We start from the raw sequence: 23,815 nt of genomic DNA on the forward strand, positions 1-23,815 counted from the left end.
AATTTGGCATTTCCATCAGTTGTTTCTCAAGCAATACTCCAAAATGTGCTTTAACACAATCTGAAGGAAATCCAGCTACTAAGTAGAGCGACAGGTGTACTGGGGTACTGAATATGCATGACTGATCCTTTAAGGTGTTCCTCAAGGTTCCATTTTGGACCCAATTTTATTCATTCCTTCCCTTTTTAGTGTTTACGGCTTATTCCCTTTATCAATCTGGGGTCACCAAAGTGGAATGAACCATCAACTTATCCAGCATATGTTATACGCAGCGGATGCCCTTGCAGCTGCAATCCATCAATGGGAAACACCCACCGCTCATTCACACTTATACACTACGGACAATTTAGCTTACCCAATTCCCCTATAGCGCATGTGTTCGGACCATGGGGGAAAGTGGAGCACCCGGAGGAAACCCACGCGGACACGGGGAGAACATGCAAACTCCACACAGAAACGCCAACTGACCCGAATGAGGCTTGAACCAGCGATCTTCCTGCTGTGAGGCGACAGCGCTACCTACTGCGACACCGCACCACCAGGACCCAATGTTATGTTCTCAAAAAATAAATGAGCTTATTGCAAGAGTAGAATGGCCACAGTTTATTGTAAAGATCAAATATCACTGTAAAACAAACCATTTAATATGATTTTTGTAATAAACCCCTAATTTGCTGTTTAGTACTTTAGTCACTAAGGTAGTGTTTAGGTTTATGCATCGGGTATGAATGAGGATGTAGAATAAGGTCATGTACAATATGTGCTTTATAAATATTAATAAAGCACTCAATCTATGATAATAGGCATGTTAATAAGTAATTAGTTATTGAGAATTCATCCCTATGTCGAAGTGTTACCAGTACAATCAGCATGTTGTAATGAACTTTACATGAAGCTGTTTAACTTGGTTAATTTGTTTTGATCATTTCAGTGTTTATGAGTATTAAACAATAAAAATATATCAAAGGAACATGCACCATATGATATTTAGGCAAATAATTATGGTCATACACTGTATTTGCATCTATTTTTGATTATGCAAAAACAATATGTATTCTATCATGCTGACATGAGTATTCAGATGTCATTATTATAATGTGATATGCTGATCTGTTTATTACGTTTATTAAGTATCTACAGCTGAAGAATTATTAACCCCCCTAAGAATTTTTTTTTCTTTTCTCCCCAAATGATGTTTAACAGAGCAAAGAAATGTTCACAGTATTTCCTATAATATTTTTTCTTCTGGAGAAAGTCTTATTTGTTTAATTTCGGCTAGAATAAAAGCAGTTATTAATTTTTTTAAAAACATTTTAAGGTCAAAATTATTAGCCCCTTTAAGATATATTTTTTCCGATAGTCTACAGAACAAACCATCGTTATACAATAACTTGCCTAATTACCCTAACCTGCCTAGTTAACCTAATAAAGCCTTTAAATGTCACTTTAAGCTGTATAGAAGTGTCTTGAACAATATCTAGTCTAATACTATTCTGTCATCATGACAAAGATAAAATAAATCAGTTATTAGAGATGAGTTATTAACACTGTTATGATTAGAAATGTGTTGAAAAAAATCTCTCCGTTAAACGGAAATTGGGGAAAAAAATAAATTGGGGGCTAATAATTCTGACTTCAACTGTATGTTGAAAACTTATTTCCATCTTCATAGTTTCCAAAACCTTTGACGATTAGTGTACATCGTGCTGATGTCAGAGGTGATGTGGCAAAAAAAAATTCCAGTAATTAATGGTGCATCAGTGTGTCCTAATTATTCATGAGACTGTGTGTTCGTATCCTATAAGGACACTTTGCTAAATTATTCATGACAGCATGTGCTGTTTCGCTTCGACAGAACTGTGAGACACATTTTTATGGTTTAAAAGTCAGTGATTTGTAGTTTCTGCGTGTCATTAATTCTTGTCTACAACAAACCCACAGTTAAAGAGTTCACTTCATGAGTGTAACTGCTTTTGAACTGTTTCTTGATATAATCCGACTGATTTATCATGTTAATATTATCTTATTATAGGTCTTACGTGTTCGTTTTTAACATTGTTGCCTTTTCTAGCCACTGCTAGTATGTTTAATGCATGCTGTAACACATTTCTACCATGTTTTACCATGCTTTTATCATGTTTTAGAAATTAAAAAATCAGTTTTTTGGCTAAATGAAAACATTAGAACATCAAAATACTCATTATCATATATTGTGCATATACATACAGTCAAGCCTGCAATTATTCATACCCCTGGCAAAGACTGGAAATGACACTAGCTTCTCTGAGATGATGTATAAGAGACATCGTTGTGAATAAAAATATATCTCTCAGCTTTTATTTACATTTGAACAAAAAGTGGCATGTCCAAAATTATTCATATCCTTCTCAGTAATCAATAGAAAAACCTTTATTGGCTGTACAGCAATCACGCTTGCTATAATTGCTGACCAGCTTTTTGCATGTCTCTACTGGTATATTTGCCCATTCATCTTTAACGATGAGCTGCAACTCTTTTAGGTTGGAGGGTCTCCATGCCATCACCCTGATCTTAAGCTCCCTCCACAGATTCTCAATTGGATTTAAGTCAGGACTCTGGCTGGGCCACTGCAAAACGTTAATGTTATTGTCTGCTAACCATTTCATCACCACTTTTGCTGTGTGTTTTGTGCCATTGTCATGATGAAATGTCAACTGGTGCTCAAGGCCAAGTTTCTCTACAGACTGCCTGATGTATTGCTCCTTGGTTCCGTTGTCCACTGACTGAACATGCACATGGGTGATTTTTGGCTTCCGACAACATGCGCTCAGATTTTCAGTGAAAAACATGATAGTAATAAACCTTTGCGCTGTAGTCACTGGAACTTAAAAACACGTATATATGGTGTTATGTTCCCTGACTTGCGAGCAGCCATAATGCTCAGCCGCAGGTTCTCAATGAGCTCCTTCGTCTTAGCCATGACTGTCCGCAATCCAACAGCAGAGAGCTTCTGTTTTTCACCTGTTGAGTTGATTAAAACAGCTGCTCCCAATCAATCAGGGTAATTAGGATGCTGTAGAAGCACTTGGACTATTTGGAATGATACAGAAATTTTCATATTTTTGGGGGGAGAAGCCTGTTTCACTTCTGGTAAAAACAAGTAATGAGTAACTTTAAGTTAGAATTGGCCAGGTATATGAATAATTTCAACCTGGATTATTTATATACACATACACACAGTTGAAAACAAAATTAGAAGCCCTCGGTTAAATTTGTAATTCTTATTCAAATATTTACCAGAGCAAAAAAATACACAGTATTTCCAGTATATATATATATATATAAATGCATATATTTGTAATGATTTTTACAAAAAGATTAAAAGGTCAACATTATTAGCCTCTATAAGACATTATTTTTTTAATGTGGCAGAACAAATGGTAACCCTTTATTTTGATGGTTTATTTGAGTAATTGGGCGTACTCGCACTATCTACAGTTGCCTTGAACCATGCCGAAGCACACTTGTCCCCCCTCCCTCCCCTCTTCCCCGACAGCCTGCCCTCACATTGAATCCAAGCCTGAACACACTTCAGTTTAACAGAAGAGAAGCGCTCTCGCTCAACTCAGTGGAGACTTCTTTAGTTATATCCTTTTAGTGGTTTGATATGCAGTGACATGCAGTCAAATATTTACCGAACAGATCATCCACTTTTGACGCTCATAAATAATCAAGTCCTCGTGCTGCAGGTATTAGGTTTGCTGAAGGTGCAGCTGACGTGCAGTGAGGGGTTTGCGTCTTTAATAAATGACCACAGTTTGCGTTAATTGAACAGTAAGAATGATTATTAAATCCTTATGAAACAGCCCCTTAAAAGTCACGTCAAGTGAACAGCGCTCTGGCAGCCTCTTCCGACCGGGCCAGGGCCGGCCAACTGAACCGTGCCTGAGCCTGAGCCTGATTCAGAGCACTCACACTTCTCAAACGAACCAGGAAACGTGCCTGGGCACAGGTCGGATAGCATAGTGTGAGTGCGTCCTTAGTAAACTGTCTGCTTAATATCTGCTGATTCTGCTCCTTCAACAGACATTTAACTGACAACAAGAAACTTTGCAAGTACATGTCAACTTACACTAACCCCAACCCCAACCTAACAGTCTACTGATAATCTAATGAGAATTAGTTGGCATGTAGATGCAATGTAACTTAAATTCAACAAACGGACCATCAGAATAAAGTGTGACCGAACAAAATACTGTTGTCCAGTGACTTGCCTATTTAACCCAACTTGCCTAGTTCACCTAATTAAGATTTTAATTGTACTTTAGGCTGAATACAAGTATCTATAGTATAATATCATATGAAAATTATATAACTAGATAATATAGAAAATAATATAAATAAAGAATATATATATATAGACCCTCATTTATCAGCATTAGGTTCATTAACCGTTTTAACTGGACCCATGTAAGCTGCAGTTATAGAATCTTACTGGTCAGCTCACTACAGCTTTCACTTATATTTGGTGCATTTCTGTTTGCATGTGTCTCAGATGTGTGTTTGTACCTGAAGGCCACCCTGTCGTTGCTCTTTCTTAGGTCCACCAGCTGCAGGATGTTGTCCCTGGAGCAGCTGAGCAGCTGTCTGTGGTTCGGGCAAAGGTCCAGTGATGTCACTCTGCCCTGAAGAGGCACTTCCTGTGTGCAGGTCGCTGCCCTACAAACACATATTCACCACACACATTTACTTTGACTTTAAAGGCCAAAAATTAATCTATAGTAATGAAACAAACTATATCAGGCGAATCATGAAGATAATAAAACAATAAAAGATTACAGTAACAATTCACTCCACTCAAGTATTTATTAACACAAACTAATAATGAACAACACTTGTACAGAAGTGATTAATCTTAGTTATTACAGTTTTTCTCGATTGCTTAAACAAATTTCTTGAAAACAGTAAACACAAATCCTTAACGTCAATTTCCCAAACATCCTATGTTCAGGTCAAAATGAAGCTCTGCAATCAGAACCATTCACTCTTGCCTAAAAATCAAACTTTGCCCTCAGACATCACACACAAGACCTCAAAACACACACACTACAACATAGTCCTACACACTGGTGCAATAAATTAAAAACAATATTTTCAAAATGGGTGGCGCAGTAGGTAGAGCTGTCGCCTCACAGCAAGAAGGTTGCTGGTTCGAGCCTCGGCTGAGTCAGTTGGCATTTCTCTGTGGAGTTTGCATGTTCTCGTGGGTTTCCTCCAGATGCTCCGATTTACCCCACAAGTCCAAAGACATGCGGTACAGGTGAATTGTCCGTAGTGTATGTGTGTCAATGTGTGTGTATGGATGTTTCCCAGTGATGGGTTGCAGCTGGAAGGGCAATCGTTGTGTAAAACATATGCTGGATAAGTTGTTGGTTCATTCCGCGGTGGCAACCTCAGATAAATAAAGGGACTAAGCTGAAAAGAAAATGATTGATTTCCAAAACGTTTTCACATGATGAACACAAAAGACGCGACCAATGTTTATTTACTAGCATAATATTTATTCAAGTACTATAAAGTACACAGACATAATTTTTTTATTATTTATATCCACATCGCAAAACCATTCAATTCCTCTATGCTAAGGATACATTCTGAACTGAAAAACAAAATATAAAACAAAAAACACTGAAAACTGTGTGGTGATTCAGGGTATTATTTCATTATTATTTGTCTGAATTTTTCTGTAACACTGTACGCTTTCTGTAAATTTTGGCCAAAAGCATGTTTATGGTAGCTCTCTTGGTCCTCTGTTTATAAAGGGCCCCTTATGTTCTCCACCCTCAATCTATCTAAATAAATTTTACTGTAAGACAGCACACAAATTTCCAACATGGAATAGAGTGAATACCAAATACTGCAGTACTGATAGCTAAACATGATCCTATCCTAAAAGAAACACACATCAATGGAAAGCTTATTTATTCAGCTTTCAGATGATGTAGAAATTGACACTTCTGACTGGCGTTGTGGTCTGTAATAACAAATGTCAACCCATGGATTACAACGTGGTCAATCAAGGTTGATTGATTCAACAATTTTTCGTTTTCTTTGTCTAGGTCCTCCAACAGGTCTACCTCTTCCCCACCCCCTGTCTCCTGTACTCATCTTCCTCTTCCACTTATTATTGAAGACAGATAAACTCACCTGTTGCTTTGTTATACTGCTTACACCTGACTGGTAAGAGAATTAACAAATTACAAATTCTCTGTTTTAATGCATTCATCAGGGGTTGCCAGAGCAGAATGAACTGCCAACTTATCCAGCATATGTTTTACACAGCGGATGCCTTTCTAGCTGCAACCCAGAAATGGGAAACATCCAAACACCCTCATCCACGCATATATACTACGGCCAATTTAATTTATTCAATTCAACTCTACCGCATGTGTTTGGACTGTGGGGGAAACCGGAGCACCCAGAGGAAACCTACACGGGAGGAACATGGAAACTCCACACAGAAATGCCAGCTGACCCTTCTTGCTGTGAGGAGACAGTGCCCAATAGAATAGAAATGGGGCACAAGCTAACAAACACTTCTCATTACTGCAATCTGGCCTCAAATTCTTGTGTATCAAATATTAAGCACCATTGATGCTGAGGGCACATCTGCAAGTCTGAAATCTGACAACTGCAGCTCTCCATCAGGTTTAAGCAGACTGATGTCATGATAGTTGTCTCATTGCACCATGAGTGATGGACTTAATAAGACAAGAGAGGCGACTGCAGACGTGCAGCCTGAGGGTCAGTCTGCGGTTTCCTTTTATATGCTAACAAGTTATCATCTGGACAAGGACAAGACAAGGAGGTTTAATCTCAGGGCATTTAAAAGGATAGTTCACTAAAATAAAGAATAAATAAATTAAAATAAAATCGCCCTTTTACTCACCCTCATGATGTTCCCGTGTTATATAAACTTGTTTTTCGGTAACACTTTGAGCCCTATCATACACCAGGCGCAATATGGTGCCAGGCGCATCAGATGTTTCAGGCCAGCGCATCATTTTCATGTTTTGTGCCACATTGTTTAAATAGCTAATATATTTGCGCCATTTTATGGACTCATGGGTGTGCTGGTCTGAAAAGGTGTGTATGTGTGTGTGTGTAAAGGCAATTGTTTGTGGGTTGCTATTCTGAGGCAACAGAAATAGACTGCACCATTGACCAACTGAAAGCTGCTCTAAAGTCAATGGCAAAGAGTTTTTGTCATTTAAAGAGTTATGCACCTATGAAGGTCCAAACCATGCGTACACATTGCTTAATACACACAGGATGTACAGCAATACACAAATATCTTTAAATATGAAAACAATTAAAAGATTAAAATGTAAAAAATATAGTATTTTCTACATGAATATAAAAACCAATACCTCTACGCCTTCTTCACCTCAAGGGCTTTGGATTCCGGCTCTGTTGTAGTCTGTTTATTCTAGATAATTTGCATTTGTATAATGTTATTATTATTAGTAGTAGTATTTATTATGTACATATTTATATTTGTTTTAATAAAAACAAGTTTAGATTTGTTCACCTGTCGGCTTTTGGAGATGTATGCATCCCCATATGGGGCATAAGAATAGGACGTGTGTTTGGAGAAAATTCGTTTATTGACCGTTATTATTGTTCATTTATTCATTTGCTGGAAATATATATTATAAATAGTTTTGAAGCAAATCTTTGCGCTTAACAAACAAAATGACAAAATTGAATATTTAGGCTAATGGATGTTTTCAGTGGAGTGCGTTTCCTTACTCCACGAAAGTAAACGAGTAAAGAGTAAGTCCCGTTCTGTACAGGGGACAACACTGACAGATTTAGTTTTAGAAACCACCTAAAGTTACTAATAATGGCACATCTGATTAGTGATCATGTAATGAATGTCAATTCATCATTTACACTTGACGAAGAGTGGATTAAAGACTTCCAGTGGTTAAAGTCCGCTATGAAAATGACTAAAGCATTCACTGTAAAGTCGGTGGGACGAAGTTTTAGGTAACAGCAATTGCCATATCCACACATTTTAGGCACGAGATGTTCTATTTAATCCTTCATTTAATCGTCACGATGCTGTCATTTAAAGAGCTAAAGATCATGCATTCACTGAGATGAAACTAATATTGTAGCTCATGAAAAGACTAATGCTATTAAGATGGCGTATGCAAGTCAATATCATGTGTGCAATATCAGACACCACCCATGAGAACAGCACAGTTATTATCATTAACTCAGTTCATCTCATTCACGTCAAGCAGTGTGTGCAGGGCCGGAGAGCGCATGCAGATTTTAGTTTATTTGTTAGCTTTGATTAGTGTTGATTTCAAATGCAATAAATCTGTTCATATAAAACATGTAGTAACTGTGCTCATAATTTTTGGTGGGTGCGACTAAATTTTGAGTGGTGCGCCTACATTTTTAAAGTTAGGAGCACCTGTGCTACCAAGAAAAAAGGTTCATTTCGAGCCCAGATATATATTTATCTATATATATATTCATTTATTTTCTTTTTGCCTTAGTCCCTTTATTAATCTGGGGTCGCCACAGCAGAATGAACCGCCAACTTACCTAGCATATGTTTTACACAGCAGATGCCATTCGAGCTGCAACCCAACACTTGGAAACATCCATACACACTCATACACTATGGCCTATTTAGCTTTCCCAATTCACCTGTGCCACGTCTATGGACTTGTGGGGGAAACCGGAGCATCTAGAGGAAACCCACACCAACACAGGCAGAACATGCAAACTCCACACAGAAATGCCAACTGACCCAGCCAAGTTATATATAAATATATATACTACTTTATAGTCTTCGTTGTGTAAATAATTCAATAAATGTAATTGTTATTAACAAAATAATCGTTATTAAAGTTAAAAACAGTAGAATCTCTTATGCCTGATTGTTTTTAACATACTCATACAGTTACAGGCATCTAAAACTAAATGATAAATTATTACTAAATTCATTTTCTTTTTGGCTTATTCCCTTTATGAATCAGGGGTCGCCACAGCGGAATGAACCGCCAACTTATCTAGCACATGTTTAACGCAGCGGATGCCTTTTCACTGGGAAATTATTACTAAATTATATTATTCAATTATTATCCACACTCAAATATTGCGACTGATCACATTGTGATACCAATGCTGAAACAATATATTGTGCAACCCTATTGTACACAATTAAAACAGTTTAATGTAAATATTAGCAGTAAATAATCTCTGATTTTACTTTTTTGGATTGAACCATCCCTTTACAATATACGACATCTGAGCTGTCGTTTGGTAAACCACAGAAGCCTCATCCTCCTAAAGGTTGCATGAGACAATGATCTGAATTTCAATCACAGCAACAGGGTCGAATGTTTATTGGCTCTTCAGTCCTGTAAAAGCCACACATTTAGTATGTGCGCATTATAAGACATGTTTAGTGAACACGTCTGTTATTAAACTGCCACTTGAAAGTAACTCTTGCAAAAACAATTAAAAAATGGTCAAAGCACAGCATGGAGAAAAACACAAATGTCATAATATAGCACAAATCCTATTACAACAAGATGAGAGGAGAGACAATTATGTGGGCTGCCGGTTGCTAGGAGACAAGCGAGCCGTCGGCTCCTTGGCAGCTGAAAGCTGTGGTTGCTGGGAGTGAATGAGAGATGTCAAGGACTGAGACGTGGTGTAAATAATGGCTCTTTTTTCTACTTCTCTGGCGTCATCTATATTGTGCTGAAAGGTGAATTACGCGTACTGTGAGGCTTTGTGGCCTACGGAGAGCAGAACTTTGCTGGACTGACATCCTTGGTGCTATTATTTTACACCTCTCATCCAATCAGAGCAATCAAAACCCACTGAGATGCTGAATAACGGGGGTTATGCAACCAACGTGATGCATTATTACATGGCTGCCGAGATCGTTATGAAGAGACTTCCAGCGCAGCTTTACACAAGAAAGTCTGACCGGCTACATAAGATTTATGCAGCATTATGAGTATGCAGTGGCAAATGATGTAAGCTGTTGTAATGGGAGAGCTGTAATCAATCAGGGACATGTTTGATGTTGTAAGCAGCACTGGGAATGTTACTTTAAAGAAAGTAATTAGTTACAGTTACTTCTCATAAATAGTAACTGAGTTACACCATCATAACAATAATTAACTATCAGTGAAAGTATCTATTGTGTTTATTATGAGATGGCTAATAAACTCAATCAATTATAGTCATTAATAATTTTAGGATTGGAAAAAAAATATCTCATAAATCATTTTTGGTTTCAGCCAAGTTTTTCGCGGACCCCCTAGCGCTCTCTTGCGGCCCACCAGAAGTCCGCAGACCCCAGTTTGAAAAGCCCTGCTCTATATTGAGGCTGCTGTGGGACAATGTGTGACACACCTATTAAATATAATGTCTTATTATAAATCTCATTTCTGTACTGGAACAATAAAACAATACATTGTTTAGAAGTTGATAATATTAATAATTAATATAGCTGCAAGCAGCAATTAAGGGGCCAGGCACTTCAGAGACACAGTGAGCAAAGCTGTCCAGAGGCAGAATGGACATTTGAGCACATTTGTCGGGTCTGTAAACAAAAACCGTTTCGCCTATTGACACAACACTGGGTCAACATGATCTGACAATGATCTGAGTTAAATTTGGTGATATTTCGGCAAACAGTCTAGGAGGAGTTTGCAAAAGATTTCTTAAATAAAACCAATGTGGCGGAAAGGAAGTTTAGCCAAATATGGCATATTTGGTATCAATATTCTTAGCACGTCCTGAAGAATTAGTTGAGATCAATTTTTATCCCAATAAACATATGCAGTCTAAAGTTATTAGGAAATTTAAGAATCATTATTGATGGTTAGTGAACGGTTTATAACTCCTGACCACTAGGTGGCACTGTTATCAAATTTATGTGTTGGGGACATTGGGAGCTGCCAATGACAGACCTAAAGATCAGCATCAATATGTTTAAGCATTGCAGAGTTACAGCCGTAACGACATCCATTTTGCTGATCAATATGATTTCCATAACTTTTTGTCAGCATAGTCTGAAGATGATCAGAGTCAATTTTTTTTACAATTGAATAAACGGTGGAGAAGTTCGCAAAAGAATGTTTTTAAACAAAATCAATATGGCGGACAGGAAATTTGCCCAAATATGGCATGTTTAGTATCAATGTTCTCAGAATGATCCAATGAATAATTTGCCATCATTTTTATTACAATAATCCCATGCAATCAACATTTATTAGTCATTTTGGAATATTCATTATTGATGGTTAGTCAAGGGTTTATAACGTATGACCACTAGGTGGTGCTGTTATCAAATTTATGTGTGGTAGTTATTGTGAGGTGCAAGTGACACAACTAAAGTTCAGCATCAATATGTTCAACCATTTCAGAATTACAGTCTCAGGTGATCTTTGACATCGTGCCAGCACATTTGTCAGTGGCGTAACCGAAAACCGTGTCGCATATCAGCAATAATTTCCATAACTTTTTGTTAGCATGGTCTGAAGAACATATGAGTCAATTTTGGTGAAAAAGAAATCGAAAAAACAAGAAGAAGTTCAAAAAAAGAGGTTTTCAATCAAAAACAAAACAGTCTCGACAGGGAAACAAGGAAATTTAACAAGACACATGGCATGTCAATGAGGAATGTTAAAAAAGTTATTAGCACTTAAAAAAAATTGCTTATAATTTCTGGCCACAAGGTGGTGCTGGTCCAGAAGTTTTTGAGTACCTTCAGGGCATGCTGTCGAAGATGTTTTGTAATAATACGTGAATATGTTTGTAAAATGTAGCATTTTTTGACAAACGTCTAAATGGGCGACACCTAAAACAGCTGACCTGGGAAAATCAGACATCATTCGACTCGGAATGCTCTGTCAGATGTGAGGAGACCAGTTTTATGAGTTTTGGACAAAGGGTTGAGAAGTTATAAGCAAAAAAATAGTTTTCTTGTATCTCCAGACCACTAGGGGGCAGTGCACAGAAATGCGGCAGATAACCTCAGACCATGGTTGTCATAACACACACCAAGTTTGGTGTGAATACGTCAATGCGTTATGGAGATATCGTCTTAAGTCCATTTTCGCAAGCTCTAAGTTAGATTTGTTCGCAAGTTAAACGAAAATGGTCTGTAGAATCATCTGGAATTCCATAACTTTTCGTCAGCATGATTAAATGGGTTTTGCAAAAAATTCGAAATGTAGAAAAAATTTTCATGATGGATGCGTTTGAATCGGCTTGAGCCAAGGATTCAGAGGAAAAAAGAAATTATTTAGCCCATTCGGTTAAAGACTTATAAAGATAAACAGAAGTGAAACTTTGGACAAGTGGTGGCGCTAGAGAGTTTGAGTTAGAGACTTCAGGTTTGCTGTGGCTCATTTTGATGCTGCCCTCTATCATTGTGCCAAATTATACAACTTTCCTGCATGCAGTTATATAGGCTGCCATTCACATCCGGCGGAAGAAACAGAAGAAGAATAATAATAATAGGAACGCTAACAATAGGTGCCTCTGCACTTGCGGTGCTTGGCCTCTAATAAATGCGCAACTTGCCAAGTTTAAAAATAAATTATGCTTGTTAAAAAATGTTACAAAGATAGACAGTATTAAAAGACACAGTATAAACGGTCGAGATTAACGATAACGATTTGTAACAGCGGGAACTTTTATTTACTGTTATTTCTATCAATGATTTCTATCAAGTGCACTAACATGAAAAATGACTTGTCTTTTACAATTTATCATCACTTACACAACACAGTTATGCTTACATAAAGCATAAACTCAACTCTCTTGTAATGGTGTATATGACAGTCTGCAGAAAAGGATGGTTTACAGTCAAACAAGTTTACATGTTTAATTGCTTTTATTGTGTCCGTTTTTCGTATTTGTACTCACATTTGAACTTCTCACGAAAACGTTCCATTGTGCTATTGAATGTGCTATATTTTAAAGAAGTCTCTAGTTACTTTTCAGCCACCCTATATGTAGGGTTCTTTATATATGCACATGCATGCTTTATATCAGAATCAGAATCAGAAAGAGCTTTATTGCCAGGTATGTTCACACATATGAGGAATTTGTTTTGGTGACAGAGCTTCTACAGTGCAACAGGATAACAGAGACAGGACAAAAAACAGATCATAAATATATATTTAAAAAATAGAAGTAAGTAGTGAGTGCAAATATACAGATTGACAAGTGTATGTACATGTTTATTACTATATACAACGTTATATGTGCAGCTGTTATGTGCAAATTGGCATGTAAAGTGTGTTGTTAAATAAGTGTATATGTGTATAAAAGTGTACAGCAAGTAGTGATGCTGGTTCCAGAATTATTATCATCAAGTGTTCATGAGATGCATTGCCTGAGGGAAGAAACTGTTTCTGTGTCGGGCTGTTCTGGTGCGCAGTGCTCTGTAGCGTCCACCAGAAGGTAACAGTTTAAAGAGGCAGTGTGCTGGGTGTGAGGAGTCCAGAGTGATTTTGGCAGCCCTCCTGCTCGCTCTGGATAAGTATCCAATATCCAATATAAGTTGTAAATTTTTTGTTCTTAAATTTAGAATACATTTTAGTACAGACATATTTGATTACTCATGACTTATTTGTGAAAATGTTCGACAGCACATTTTATGAATGCTTAGTGAAAGAGACCCAATGACTGATACTACACTGTGGTTTTAAGAATTACTGAGATATTATCTGCTTTTTAGAAGTGTCAAACACATGCAAATTAGGTATTTGTTGACTATATGTCCTAAAAATCGCTGTGCATCTGAAGAAAAAGGTCAAATACTTCTAGCATGCTGTGAGGATGATGAGTTAATGATGGCAAAACATTTGGGTGAACTGTAGCTTTAAAGAATCATCATGGCAACCTAAAGCGTTGAAACATTTGGCCTAAAGTGGAATAAAAATCACATCTGGAAAACGAATTCCATGCAGAGCAGCACGAACGCCTTTGAGCATCAACTGTCAACATGGGTTTAAGAGGTTCTGTCTGTCCAAATGGGCCCATGGAGAAACCAATCTCACGCATTACCACCAGTGCGTTAACAAGCCGTCTCTCGCCAGCGATGACACCACACACACACACACACACACACACCTGAGGCTGCACTCTTTTAGGCCATCACATTAGCCAGACAGACATGTTGTGATGGACAGCGCTCAGTGCCAGTTTGAGCACTGCCAGCTGGGTTCATTATTCACATTTAATTAAACCAGACTAATCTCAAGCGAGTCCTGGAGACCTGGACGGTTGCTGTGAAAAGCACTATGGTACACATTTATGATGTCAAATTTTCTAACTTTCAGATCGCTACAATGCCAATAAACCACTGCTTGTTGAACACATCCTCCTCCTCATTTCAAGGCTATAACTCTCCAAGCAGAAAGAAATTTAATAGATGGTCAGTGTACACAAGCAGATTTAAGCCCTGTTTACACACAGTATTAATATCCGTCTCAGGTGATCTTAAAACAGAACAATTACAAGTTATACCATCAGTGTTTAAATCACAGATGCACAATGACCATTATTTAACACTATTTATGGTAACTTCCCTGACACATAACTGACCCTGATATAGCACTGTGCAAAAGTCCTAAACACTATGTGAAGTTTCATAAACTAATTTGGAGAGGAGCACGTGATATGATTGAGCACGTCTGGCCACTCATCTGTAATCAGTAATAATCCAATCAGAGTGATCCTAGTTTACTATAAATGGATCATTTTCTCCCTACTGCTCTATCTTCATTTGGAAGAATCCCCCCTTCCACCCCATCTCCTCCTTTTCCTCCCTTTTCTAAACGGGGAGCTCTCGAGACCTACCTGATCTCGGATCTCCTGATATGCTTATCAAATATCTCCAAGCTCAGGGTTCTCTCCCGGGACAGCATGCCAAACCTGCTTTATACGCCAAGCATATCTAAGTGGGAACTCTTGAAACCAGCTTTGTTAGCCTAAGACGTTGGCACAAAATATAATCAATACGTCTTTTTTAAATTAAAACAAACTGAAAATATAGGAAATATGTACAAAAAAAACAGCAACAGTAGAACATTTCCTCTTCAAGCAAAAGTCTACATTTAATGGGACTTCCCTTGACTTGAACTGTTTTGTTCTAACTGTCCTGATATTTTCTGAAATATATCTGCTGTGTAATTTCAGGCTTCTTTTAACTTTTTCCAGAGTTCTTCTTTAGGCTTAGAATGCCTTTTCCTTCTTGTTCTCTCCAGGTAATCTCATTCAGCCTCTATAATGTTCAGGTCTGGACCCTGTGAAGGCCATTTCATGACTGTCTGTGTTTCATCAGCTGTTTTCTGTCTCCAAAGAGAAATTTACTGCAATTCGCAGATCATTATCATGCTTAAAATGAAAACTATTGCCAGTGAAGTCCTTTCCGGATAGAATAGCATAATGGATTAAAACCAGCCTGATCTCACGAGGAAACGTAACTATTTTACGATTAGTAAGTTTAGTGGTTAATTTGTATAAATTCAGTCGTACGAAAATGTACAATTTTTAAAAGAAGGTGTGGCACGCAACCCCACCCATAAACCCAACCATCATTGCGGGATGAGCAAGTTATACTAAATTGTATGAATACAAATTAGCCGCTGAATCAAAAAGTTACAAATTGCCATGAGATATTCCTGATTAAAACCTATTTGTACTTTTCAACATTCACAATTCCATCAATTCAGACAATATTGCTAACAACACTAGTAGAAATGCAGCTCAAACCAGAACAGACAGCCTCCCTCCAATATTCTTTTACATGTCTTAAACAATTAAACCAAAATAATTCAAACTCTAACCAAACCTAACTCCTTTAGTATTTCTGTCGTGTTTCGTCTGGTGCAAACAGCCAAATTGCTTATCACTGCAAATCTCGTCACATAGCATGTCGTTAGGACACGGGGTTACAATGTAACCTGCTCACCTGATGTTTACATTTGTAATATTTATATTATTTGTTAATTAATAACCCCCTCATGTGGAACTCTGAATCTGCGGCTCATTTCAGAAGCTGCTACTGTCCACTGGAGGTCGCATTTTGGTCACGGCCTCATATTTTAAAAGCCTTTCTGACTAAATGAATAAAATACGCTATTTCCCACAAAAGGCAACCCGGGGTGCTGTAATATAATTGGCTAAAGTGGCATTGGGCAGGTTAAAGGGACCAAAACAAAGACAGATCTTCTTTCTAAGAAAGCACATTTTCAAAGCAGAATAACTGACTTTAGCATTGTTTTTCAGACAAACAAATGTGTTCACTGACCATGTTTCTTAAATATTATGCTTTATTATAGGTATTTTATACTTTAAAAGAATCTAAACTTACATAAAGCACTTTTAGGAGTTTCTAGATATTTGGAATAAAAACAGGACAAAATCTCTATGTAAGAAAACCATTTGTTGTAGTGCAATCAGCCATTTCTTGCCTTCTGGCTCTAGAAGGGACTGGCCAGTGGGTGTTGAATCTGGCATGTGGAGAACTGGATCCAACGCAGACATGAGGCTGATCAGATTTGTGGTGGTGAAGTGCAGGACCGCCTCCACTTCACACATGGTGAAGGAGGATCCTCCATATCCACTCCTGAAATGTCCCTCAAGGACCATTTTGGAAAAGATTGCTTATTGAGACCTAAATGATAGAAGACACTTCTGGAGAGGCCAGCATAGAAGCTCGGGTACTCCAGAACTATAAATATCCCTTGTGCGTTTCTTGAGGGAACAACTCTCTTGTTCAAAGCACTGACAGATCTGGTCTAGGGTCATTCTACTGTCATGTATGATTGCAGGGGCAAAGGAGAATTAGGGTGGAATCTTCAATTGAAATCTGAAACATGCTTCCTGTTTGTTTTCCGTTAAATTGGTATTGGGCGTGGCTACCATAATTAACCACGCCCCTCCAACTGTCAGTTTAGACAACAAACAGAAATGGTGAGGAGATGTCTCTTCGGTTGTAATAACTCTTCTCAAACCCAATTCCCGATCTTTCTGAATGAAATGCCTACTTTACTACATCCAATCAGCTCGCAGTATAAAAAACAAGCCACACCCACTGTTTTCTCATTTAATATTCCATTTCTCTAGAAATTGCATCACAATATAAAAAACCGCTTGCAGCTTCCAGTTTTCATGTGGACTTTAAAGATTAATATTGTAATGTTTACTGGGTGCTGTTGTTCAGTGGTGGAGGCAAATGACAGTTTCACACGTTTCAAAGAGATGGAAAGTAAATGAACGGCAGGCGAACATGATGCAGGTAAAAGCATCTTACATACGTGCGCATGCGCAGTCCATGAACGAAAGTGTTTTCAGTCGTTTTAGTGTGGATGAAGAAAAGAATTGAAATGATGGAGCTTTTTTTTTTAAAATGAAAACACCATTTTTAAATATATTTAAAAAAAATATCGCCGTTAATCTATTCTCAAAGTTGGGTTGGGAGCCGGGTCTATTCTACGAAAACTATGATGACTTTCACCTTGATATTTTAGCGCGGATGCCCTGGCCGAATTACACTGTAGGTGGCAAGAACGAGTCTTCGAACCTGTGTGTATTCCTACTGTGAAATTACCACATCAAACTTAACGTGCAAACATGGATGCAGTTCACTAGAGTGAATCTGATTAATGTTAGCTCCACATAAAACTATCAGGCACATCTAGAGTTGTTACGTTCGAGTAAAACATATACAAATAAAATGGACCGGGTGCTTTTCTTATTGGAAAATATGGCGAAAAGTCCTACATGACGGTAATAGTTTGATTGCAGTGTTTACTTCAATAATGCCTCTAATATCTGCCTACTCCACATGTCTTAATTCCATTTCTGTTTAGTTCAGTGATGACTTTAGTTGGATTAAGGTAATCAAAAATGGCTGTTTGGAGCTTATGTAGACCTACAGTTCAAATTTCATGTTTAACTGAATGAACAGTTAGTAAACAAGTACATCTTATTGAACATCATTTATTTTCATCACCAATTATCATAGTAGAACAGTTTCTCAAGCAGTTTTTGATGCATTTTGGAAACAGGAGATGAGCCCCTGGTCTTATGCGCCACCTGGCTTGAGAAACTCGTTCTCATTTAGTCATTATTTGGGTAGCACGCATATTCTGAATGCCTTCGGCAGAATTCAAATGAGCCATTTTAATCTAGATTACTTCCAAGATTACAGTGAGATTAATCTAGATTAAAAAATATCGATGCCCACCTATAATTTAAATTCTTGTCATTATGGTTGTACATGGAGAGTTGACTATTTTCTGAGGCAGTACTTGTTTTAATGATGTTTTCAGATCTAATCAGTAGGCATCAAACCTCTCACAGAGTCACACGAGGAACTGCTAATGATGACTGTCTAGTGCCAAAGCGTATGACCTCTTTTGATCAATCTGTTTTCTCTGTTAAGGGAGCCAGATTGTGGAATGATTTATCTGTTAGCCTAAAATTAGAAAGTAATATAAATATTTTTGTAGTGTTCTTAAAAAGTGGTTAAAAACAAAACACTTCAATGCATTTGGTTGTCCAGTGTAATTGTGATGTCCATGTCAAATAAACAAATAAATAAATTAATTAATAAATAAATAAATAAATAAATACAGTAATTAATTAATTAATTAAATAAATAAATAAATAAATTAATTAATTAATTAATTAATTAATATTTAAATAAATACATTAATTAATTAATTAATTAATTAATTATTTAATACATTTATAATTAAATAAATGAATACATTAATTAATTAATGTATTTATTAATGTAATTAATAAATATTTATTAATATATGTATTTATTGTTTGTAAATATGCAATAAATATACAATATTTATTTTTTATACAAATAATTTTTTATACAATAATTTATATACAATATTTTATATATATATATATATATATATATATATATATATATATATATATATATATATATATATATATATATATATATATATTTATATTTATATTTTATTTTATATACAATATTTATTTATTGTATGTAAATTTGTATTTATTAATGTAATTAATTAATAAATAAATTAAATAATTAATAATTAAATAAATAAAAACATTATTTAATTAATGTATTTATTTAATTAAATAATTAATCAATTAATTAATTTATTTATTTATTTATTAATTAATTAAGTATTTATTTAATTAAATAATAAAAATAATAATTAATAAAAATTTATAAAATTCAAGTTTTTTCAAGGATTTCCAGCAGCTGTATGAATCCTCAAAATCAGTTGATTTTACGTAACCAGAAAAATAAGCAGAGGGTGGTGATGTTCTTACCTGCTGTCCCAAAACCGTATTTTCTTGTCATAATGGCTGCTGATGATAAGGTATTCGGAACACACCACGTCGCTACAGAAAGACAAAACCTCAATGGTCTGTATGCCTGTGAGTGGTGCAGAGAGAAGGATATGAGAATTAATCATCTGTGCTAAATATGTTGAGCAATTTATTCCAGACGGATGTGAAATGTGCTCTTTGTTATAGTTAATGCATGAGGGGGTTTTGTTTTTCTGGCACATACAAGCTGCTCGCTGGAGGTCCCATATCTTCACAGTTCTGTCCGCACTGCCCGTGACCACCTGCCTCTGACTGTATTTAAATCTGGCCGCGGTCACTTTACGAGAATGACCCGTCAACGTGACCTACAACCACAATAAACATTCTTATTATTGAAGGTTTAACAGAATCTGAAACGTGTCAGTCCATTTTTAAAAGCAAATGAATGAGAAATTAGGATACACTTATTCAAAAATTACTGCTGCCTTTCATTTTTTAGTTGAATCAAAGGAACTTTTCTTTAGTCATCTCAACTTACATCAATTAAATGGGCTAAAAATATCAAGTTCAACTTTGCATAACTTCAAAAAATTAGTTGAAACATAATTAACCTGTTGAAATGAGTTGAAGCAACATAAAAATATTTGTTGTCTTGACTGTTTGTCATTATTTTTTTATTTTCAGGTGACAATGTTACAGTTTAAATATTCATTTAAGTGCATGTACTTACTATATGGTTAGGGTTAGAATGCCAGTTAATTTTACGGTTATTTGCTTAAAATGATGCATAATTAGTTGTCATTACTAAATAGAGGATGTGTAACACTTTAATTACTTTACCTTAATTAAAGTGTTACCATAAATTATATTTTGCATAGCGAAATTTAGGACAATTGTGTTTTGAATTGGTTAATAATTAAATATGTGCATACATGAGATTATTTGACTTTAATTATCCAATTAATGTTCAATAAATGAATTACTGTGGCTGATTCTTTTCAGGATTACAAAAGGACATTTTTGTAGAATCATAAATGCTGTCAATTTTAATCAACTGAGTTCATCTTTGCTCAGTAAAAGTATTACTTTTAATATAAATATATACATTATAATTGTATAATAAATATAGCAGTTCTATTTCTCTCCTTATCTCTTAACACATACATGCACACTCAGATGACATATTCCAAATATTCTGCATTCTGTGCCAACTATGTTTTTAAAATGGTGTCATTAAAATCTTCTCTCAAGAAATTCAGTGTGATTAATTATTTTGAGTCGAATTTCTGTGTGTAGCCTCACAGCAAGAAGGTCGCTGGTTCAAGCCTTAGCTGGGTCAGTTGGTGTTTCTATGTGGAGTTTGCATGTTCTCCCTGTGTTCGTGTGGGTTTCCTCCGGGTGCTCCGGTTTCCCCAACAAGTCCAAAGACATGCGGTACAGGTGAACTGGGTAAGCTAAATTTACCATAGTGTATGTGTGTGAATGAGTGTGTATGGATGTTTCCCAGTGATGGGCATCAGCTGCGTAAAACATATGCTGGATGAGTTGGTGGTTCATTCCGCTGTGGCGACCCAAGATTAATAAAAGGACTAAGCCGAAAATAAAATAAAATTACTGAATAATAATAATAATAATAATAATAATAATAATAATAATAGACAACGTAGTGGTGCAATGGGTATCGCTGTCGCCTCACAGCAAGAGTTGCTGGTTCAAGCCTTAGCTGGGTTAGTTGGCGTTTCTATGTTGAGTTTGCTTGGATGTTTCCCAGTGATGGGCTGCAGCTGGATGGGCTTCCGCTGCGTAAAACATATGCTGGATAAGTTGGCGGTTCATTCCGCTGTGGCGACCCCAGATTAATAAAGGGACTAAGCCGAAAATAAAATAAAATGAATGAATATTAATATTAATAATAATAATAATAATAGGAAAACAACAGCATACTGTTTCTCTTACTTTAGACATTATTTTGTGATTACAATTTTGTATTTATTTGTTTTGGAAGGTCTCAGTTTTAAAAAAGAATTATTGTTGACCCAGTTTTTCCTCTTCCGCTCTTTTATGACCCCTTTTTATTGACCTCCCTTTTCAGTCGTGACTGTTTTTTCAGACCGTTTCATAAGTTTTATAAGTCATATGTCTCATCCCAGTTATGCAATACCTTCTGAACTCTGTACCTAATAAAACCGACTATGTAAAGTGGTTTTTCTGTAAAAGGATATATTTAAAAGGCTGACATTTTACATGGTTGTAATGGTCAATGTATTCATTAACATGAACAAACAATGAACAATACATTTATCCATCTCAGCTAACATTAGTTAATGAAAATAAAGCTGTACAACGTTAGCTCATCTTAATGCATTAGTTGAACTATAATTAATAAATGCTGTATAGATAAATGTTCATCATTAGTTCTTGTTTGCTAATTAGCTTCATAATAAATACCCATATAATTTGTTTGCATCAGAAATCATGTGACATGCTGATTCCTGGGGAAAAAAAAACAAAAAAAAACTCCCCCATGCCAAACTGCCCTGTAAAACACTATGTAATCTGAGCAGGCGCTGCAATAAACATCAGTAACATGGTTCATACTGCTCCGTCTGATCAGATGATGCTCTAGAGTAATTCAGAGAGACAGGTTTGGGTGGGAGAGAGGTAAAGCGCTGTTACCTTGGGAACGCTGTCCTCTATCCTCCAAAATAAAGCCGACTTGTCATATGACGCAGCTAAAATCCGTGTTCCCTGATGGAAAAGCACAGTGACACGTCCCATAATGCATTAGAGCAGCAGCCAAAGCACAATCAACTCAACAGCCTTGCAGGAACAGTCTACTTATATTACTAGTAAAGATCAGTGGCTGAGGGCTCTTGTGGATCTAAGAGCTCATTGGTCGAGCGCTAATTAACAATGACTAAGTACAGATGCTCTTCAGATCAAACTAGTGTTTAAACTAGGGTCCAGACGCACACAGGAAGACACTTTGTAGATAATTTGATTTGATCATTTGAGTTTTTGTGGACAATTTGAAAGTTTTTAAGAGTAAATGCATGAGCTATGACATTTAGTTTTTTCATATCTGTAACTTTCAGCACATGCTTATTGGAGATATGTGCCCAGGGCTACATATTTAGGAAACCATATGTCTGGCTGCATTTTGTGTGTGAAACAAATGCCACTATATTGTATGACACAGCTGATGACTTCTGTTCCTTTACGCACTAATACTGATCTCTGAGCTCTATATAGACATGGGTGAAGTCACGGATACTACGTCTATATCTTTTACAGTCTATGGGGAGCAGGTGTGTCACAATCACACAATGACAAAAATACTTTTCATATTTAATGTCTTGATTCTAGTCTAAATATCTAAAAAATATTAAATCAAGAAGAATTTTCTAGACAAGCAAAACATATTGTCTTGTTTTCAGAAATAATAGGTCAAAATTAAGTGAGATTTTCCTTATAACAAGCTAAATAATCTGCTAATGGGGTAAACAAAATGATATTTCAAAGCCAGAACTAGATTTTTTTTGCTTACTGTCTTGTTTTAATGAATAAGTTTTAATTTTAAAGTTCATTTAAAGTTAATTTTGACCTACTATTTCTGAAAACAAGATGATATTTTTTGTTTGTCTCGAAAATTCTTCTTGATTTAATATATGTAGATATCTGTACTACAAACAAGACTCAAACAAGAAAGAAAAGCATTTTTTTGCAGTGCATCTACAAGTAGTTTAGAAAACATATATACATTTATAATACATATTGCATTTAATTTTAACTTTTGATGCATTTTCCTTTTTTTGATGTCACTTTTTGTTTGCTTAGTAGTTTTAAAGGCAACATTGTGTATAAAACCAACTTACGGCAAATTATTAGACATTATTTTCAAATAGAAATTCATATCATCATACTTTCAACGTCTTTGAAATCAACAAGTTTGAAAACCCCTGAACTGAAGGATCATTTAAATCATCAGAAATCACAATAAAAGCTTATAATCAAACCTTGTAACTCAGCAAAAACAAAGTGCTAATAAGCTGCTGACAAGTGTTCATTTAAATCTGTTCTTATTGTGTTTCTTATGTACTTTCTGCAGCACCTCAGCATTGTAATCTCAGACACGCGCGCTGTCTGCATGAATTTAAATGAGCTAATCATAACAATTAGTCTTAATGAGTGCATTTGAATTAGCCTGATGCACAAACCCAACTTTTATGTTTCATTTCAGGTCCCAGAGCGCGCTGAAATGATCGTAGGCACAAAAACCTAAGCAAAATTGCATGTAATAAAACACCTAATATGCACTAAAAGCGAGCGGCACAACAAAACAAGATGCTTCCATTACAATCAGCAATGCGTAGATCTTTTGAGAGCTTATGCTAAGCCGCAGGGTTCGTATATTATGATGCTGTGTAAAAAACTGCAG

General features: G+C 36.1%; 1 protein-coding gene across 1 annotated transcript in view; it reads right to left on the reverse strand.

Annotated features, from left to right (window-relative positions):
* The window catches only part of LOC130242403 (protein Atg16l2-like), a 66,714-nt gene that overhangs the window by 13,962 nt on the left and 28,937 nt on the right, over positions 1-23,815 (reverse strand). Inside the window, exons 12-15 of the mRNA XM_056474509.1 lie at positions 22,054-22,125; positions 19,622-19,742; positions 19,378-19,483; positions 4,549-4,698 (exon numbers count right to left, since the gene is read on the reverse strand). Of these exons, the coding sequence (XP_056330484.1) occupies positions 4,549-4,698; positions 19,378-19,483; positions 19,622-19,742; positions 22,054-22,125 (449 nt within the window). The remainder of the gene's footprint in view (positions 1-4,548; positions 4,699-19,377; positions 19,484-19,621; positions 19,743-22,053; positions 22,126-23,815) is intronic.

This window comes from Danio aesculapii, chromosome 15, assembly GCF_903798145.1.
Source record: "Danio aesculapii chromosome 15, fDanAes4.1, whole genome shotgun sequence".
NCBI lineage: Eukaryota > Metazoa > Chordata > Actinopteri > Cypriniformes > Danionidae > Danio > Danio aesculapii.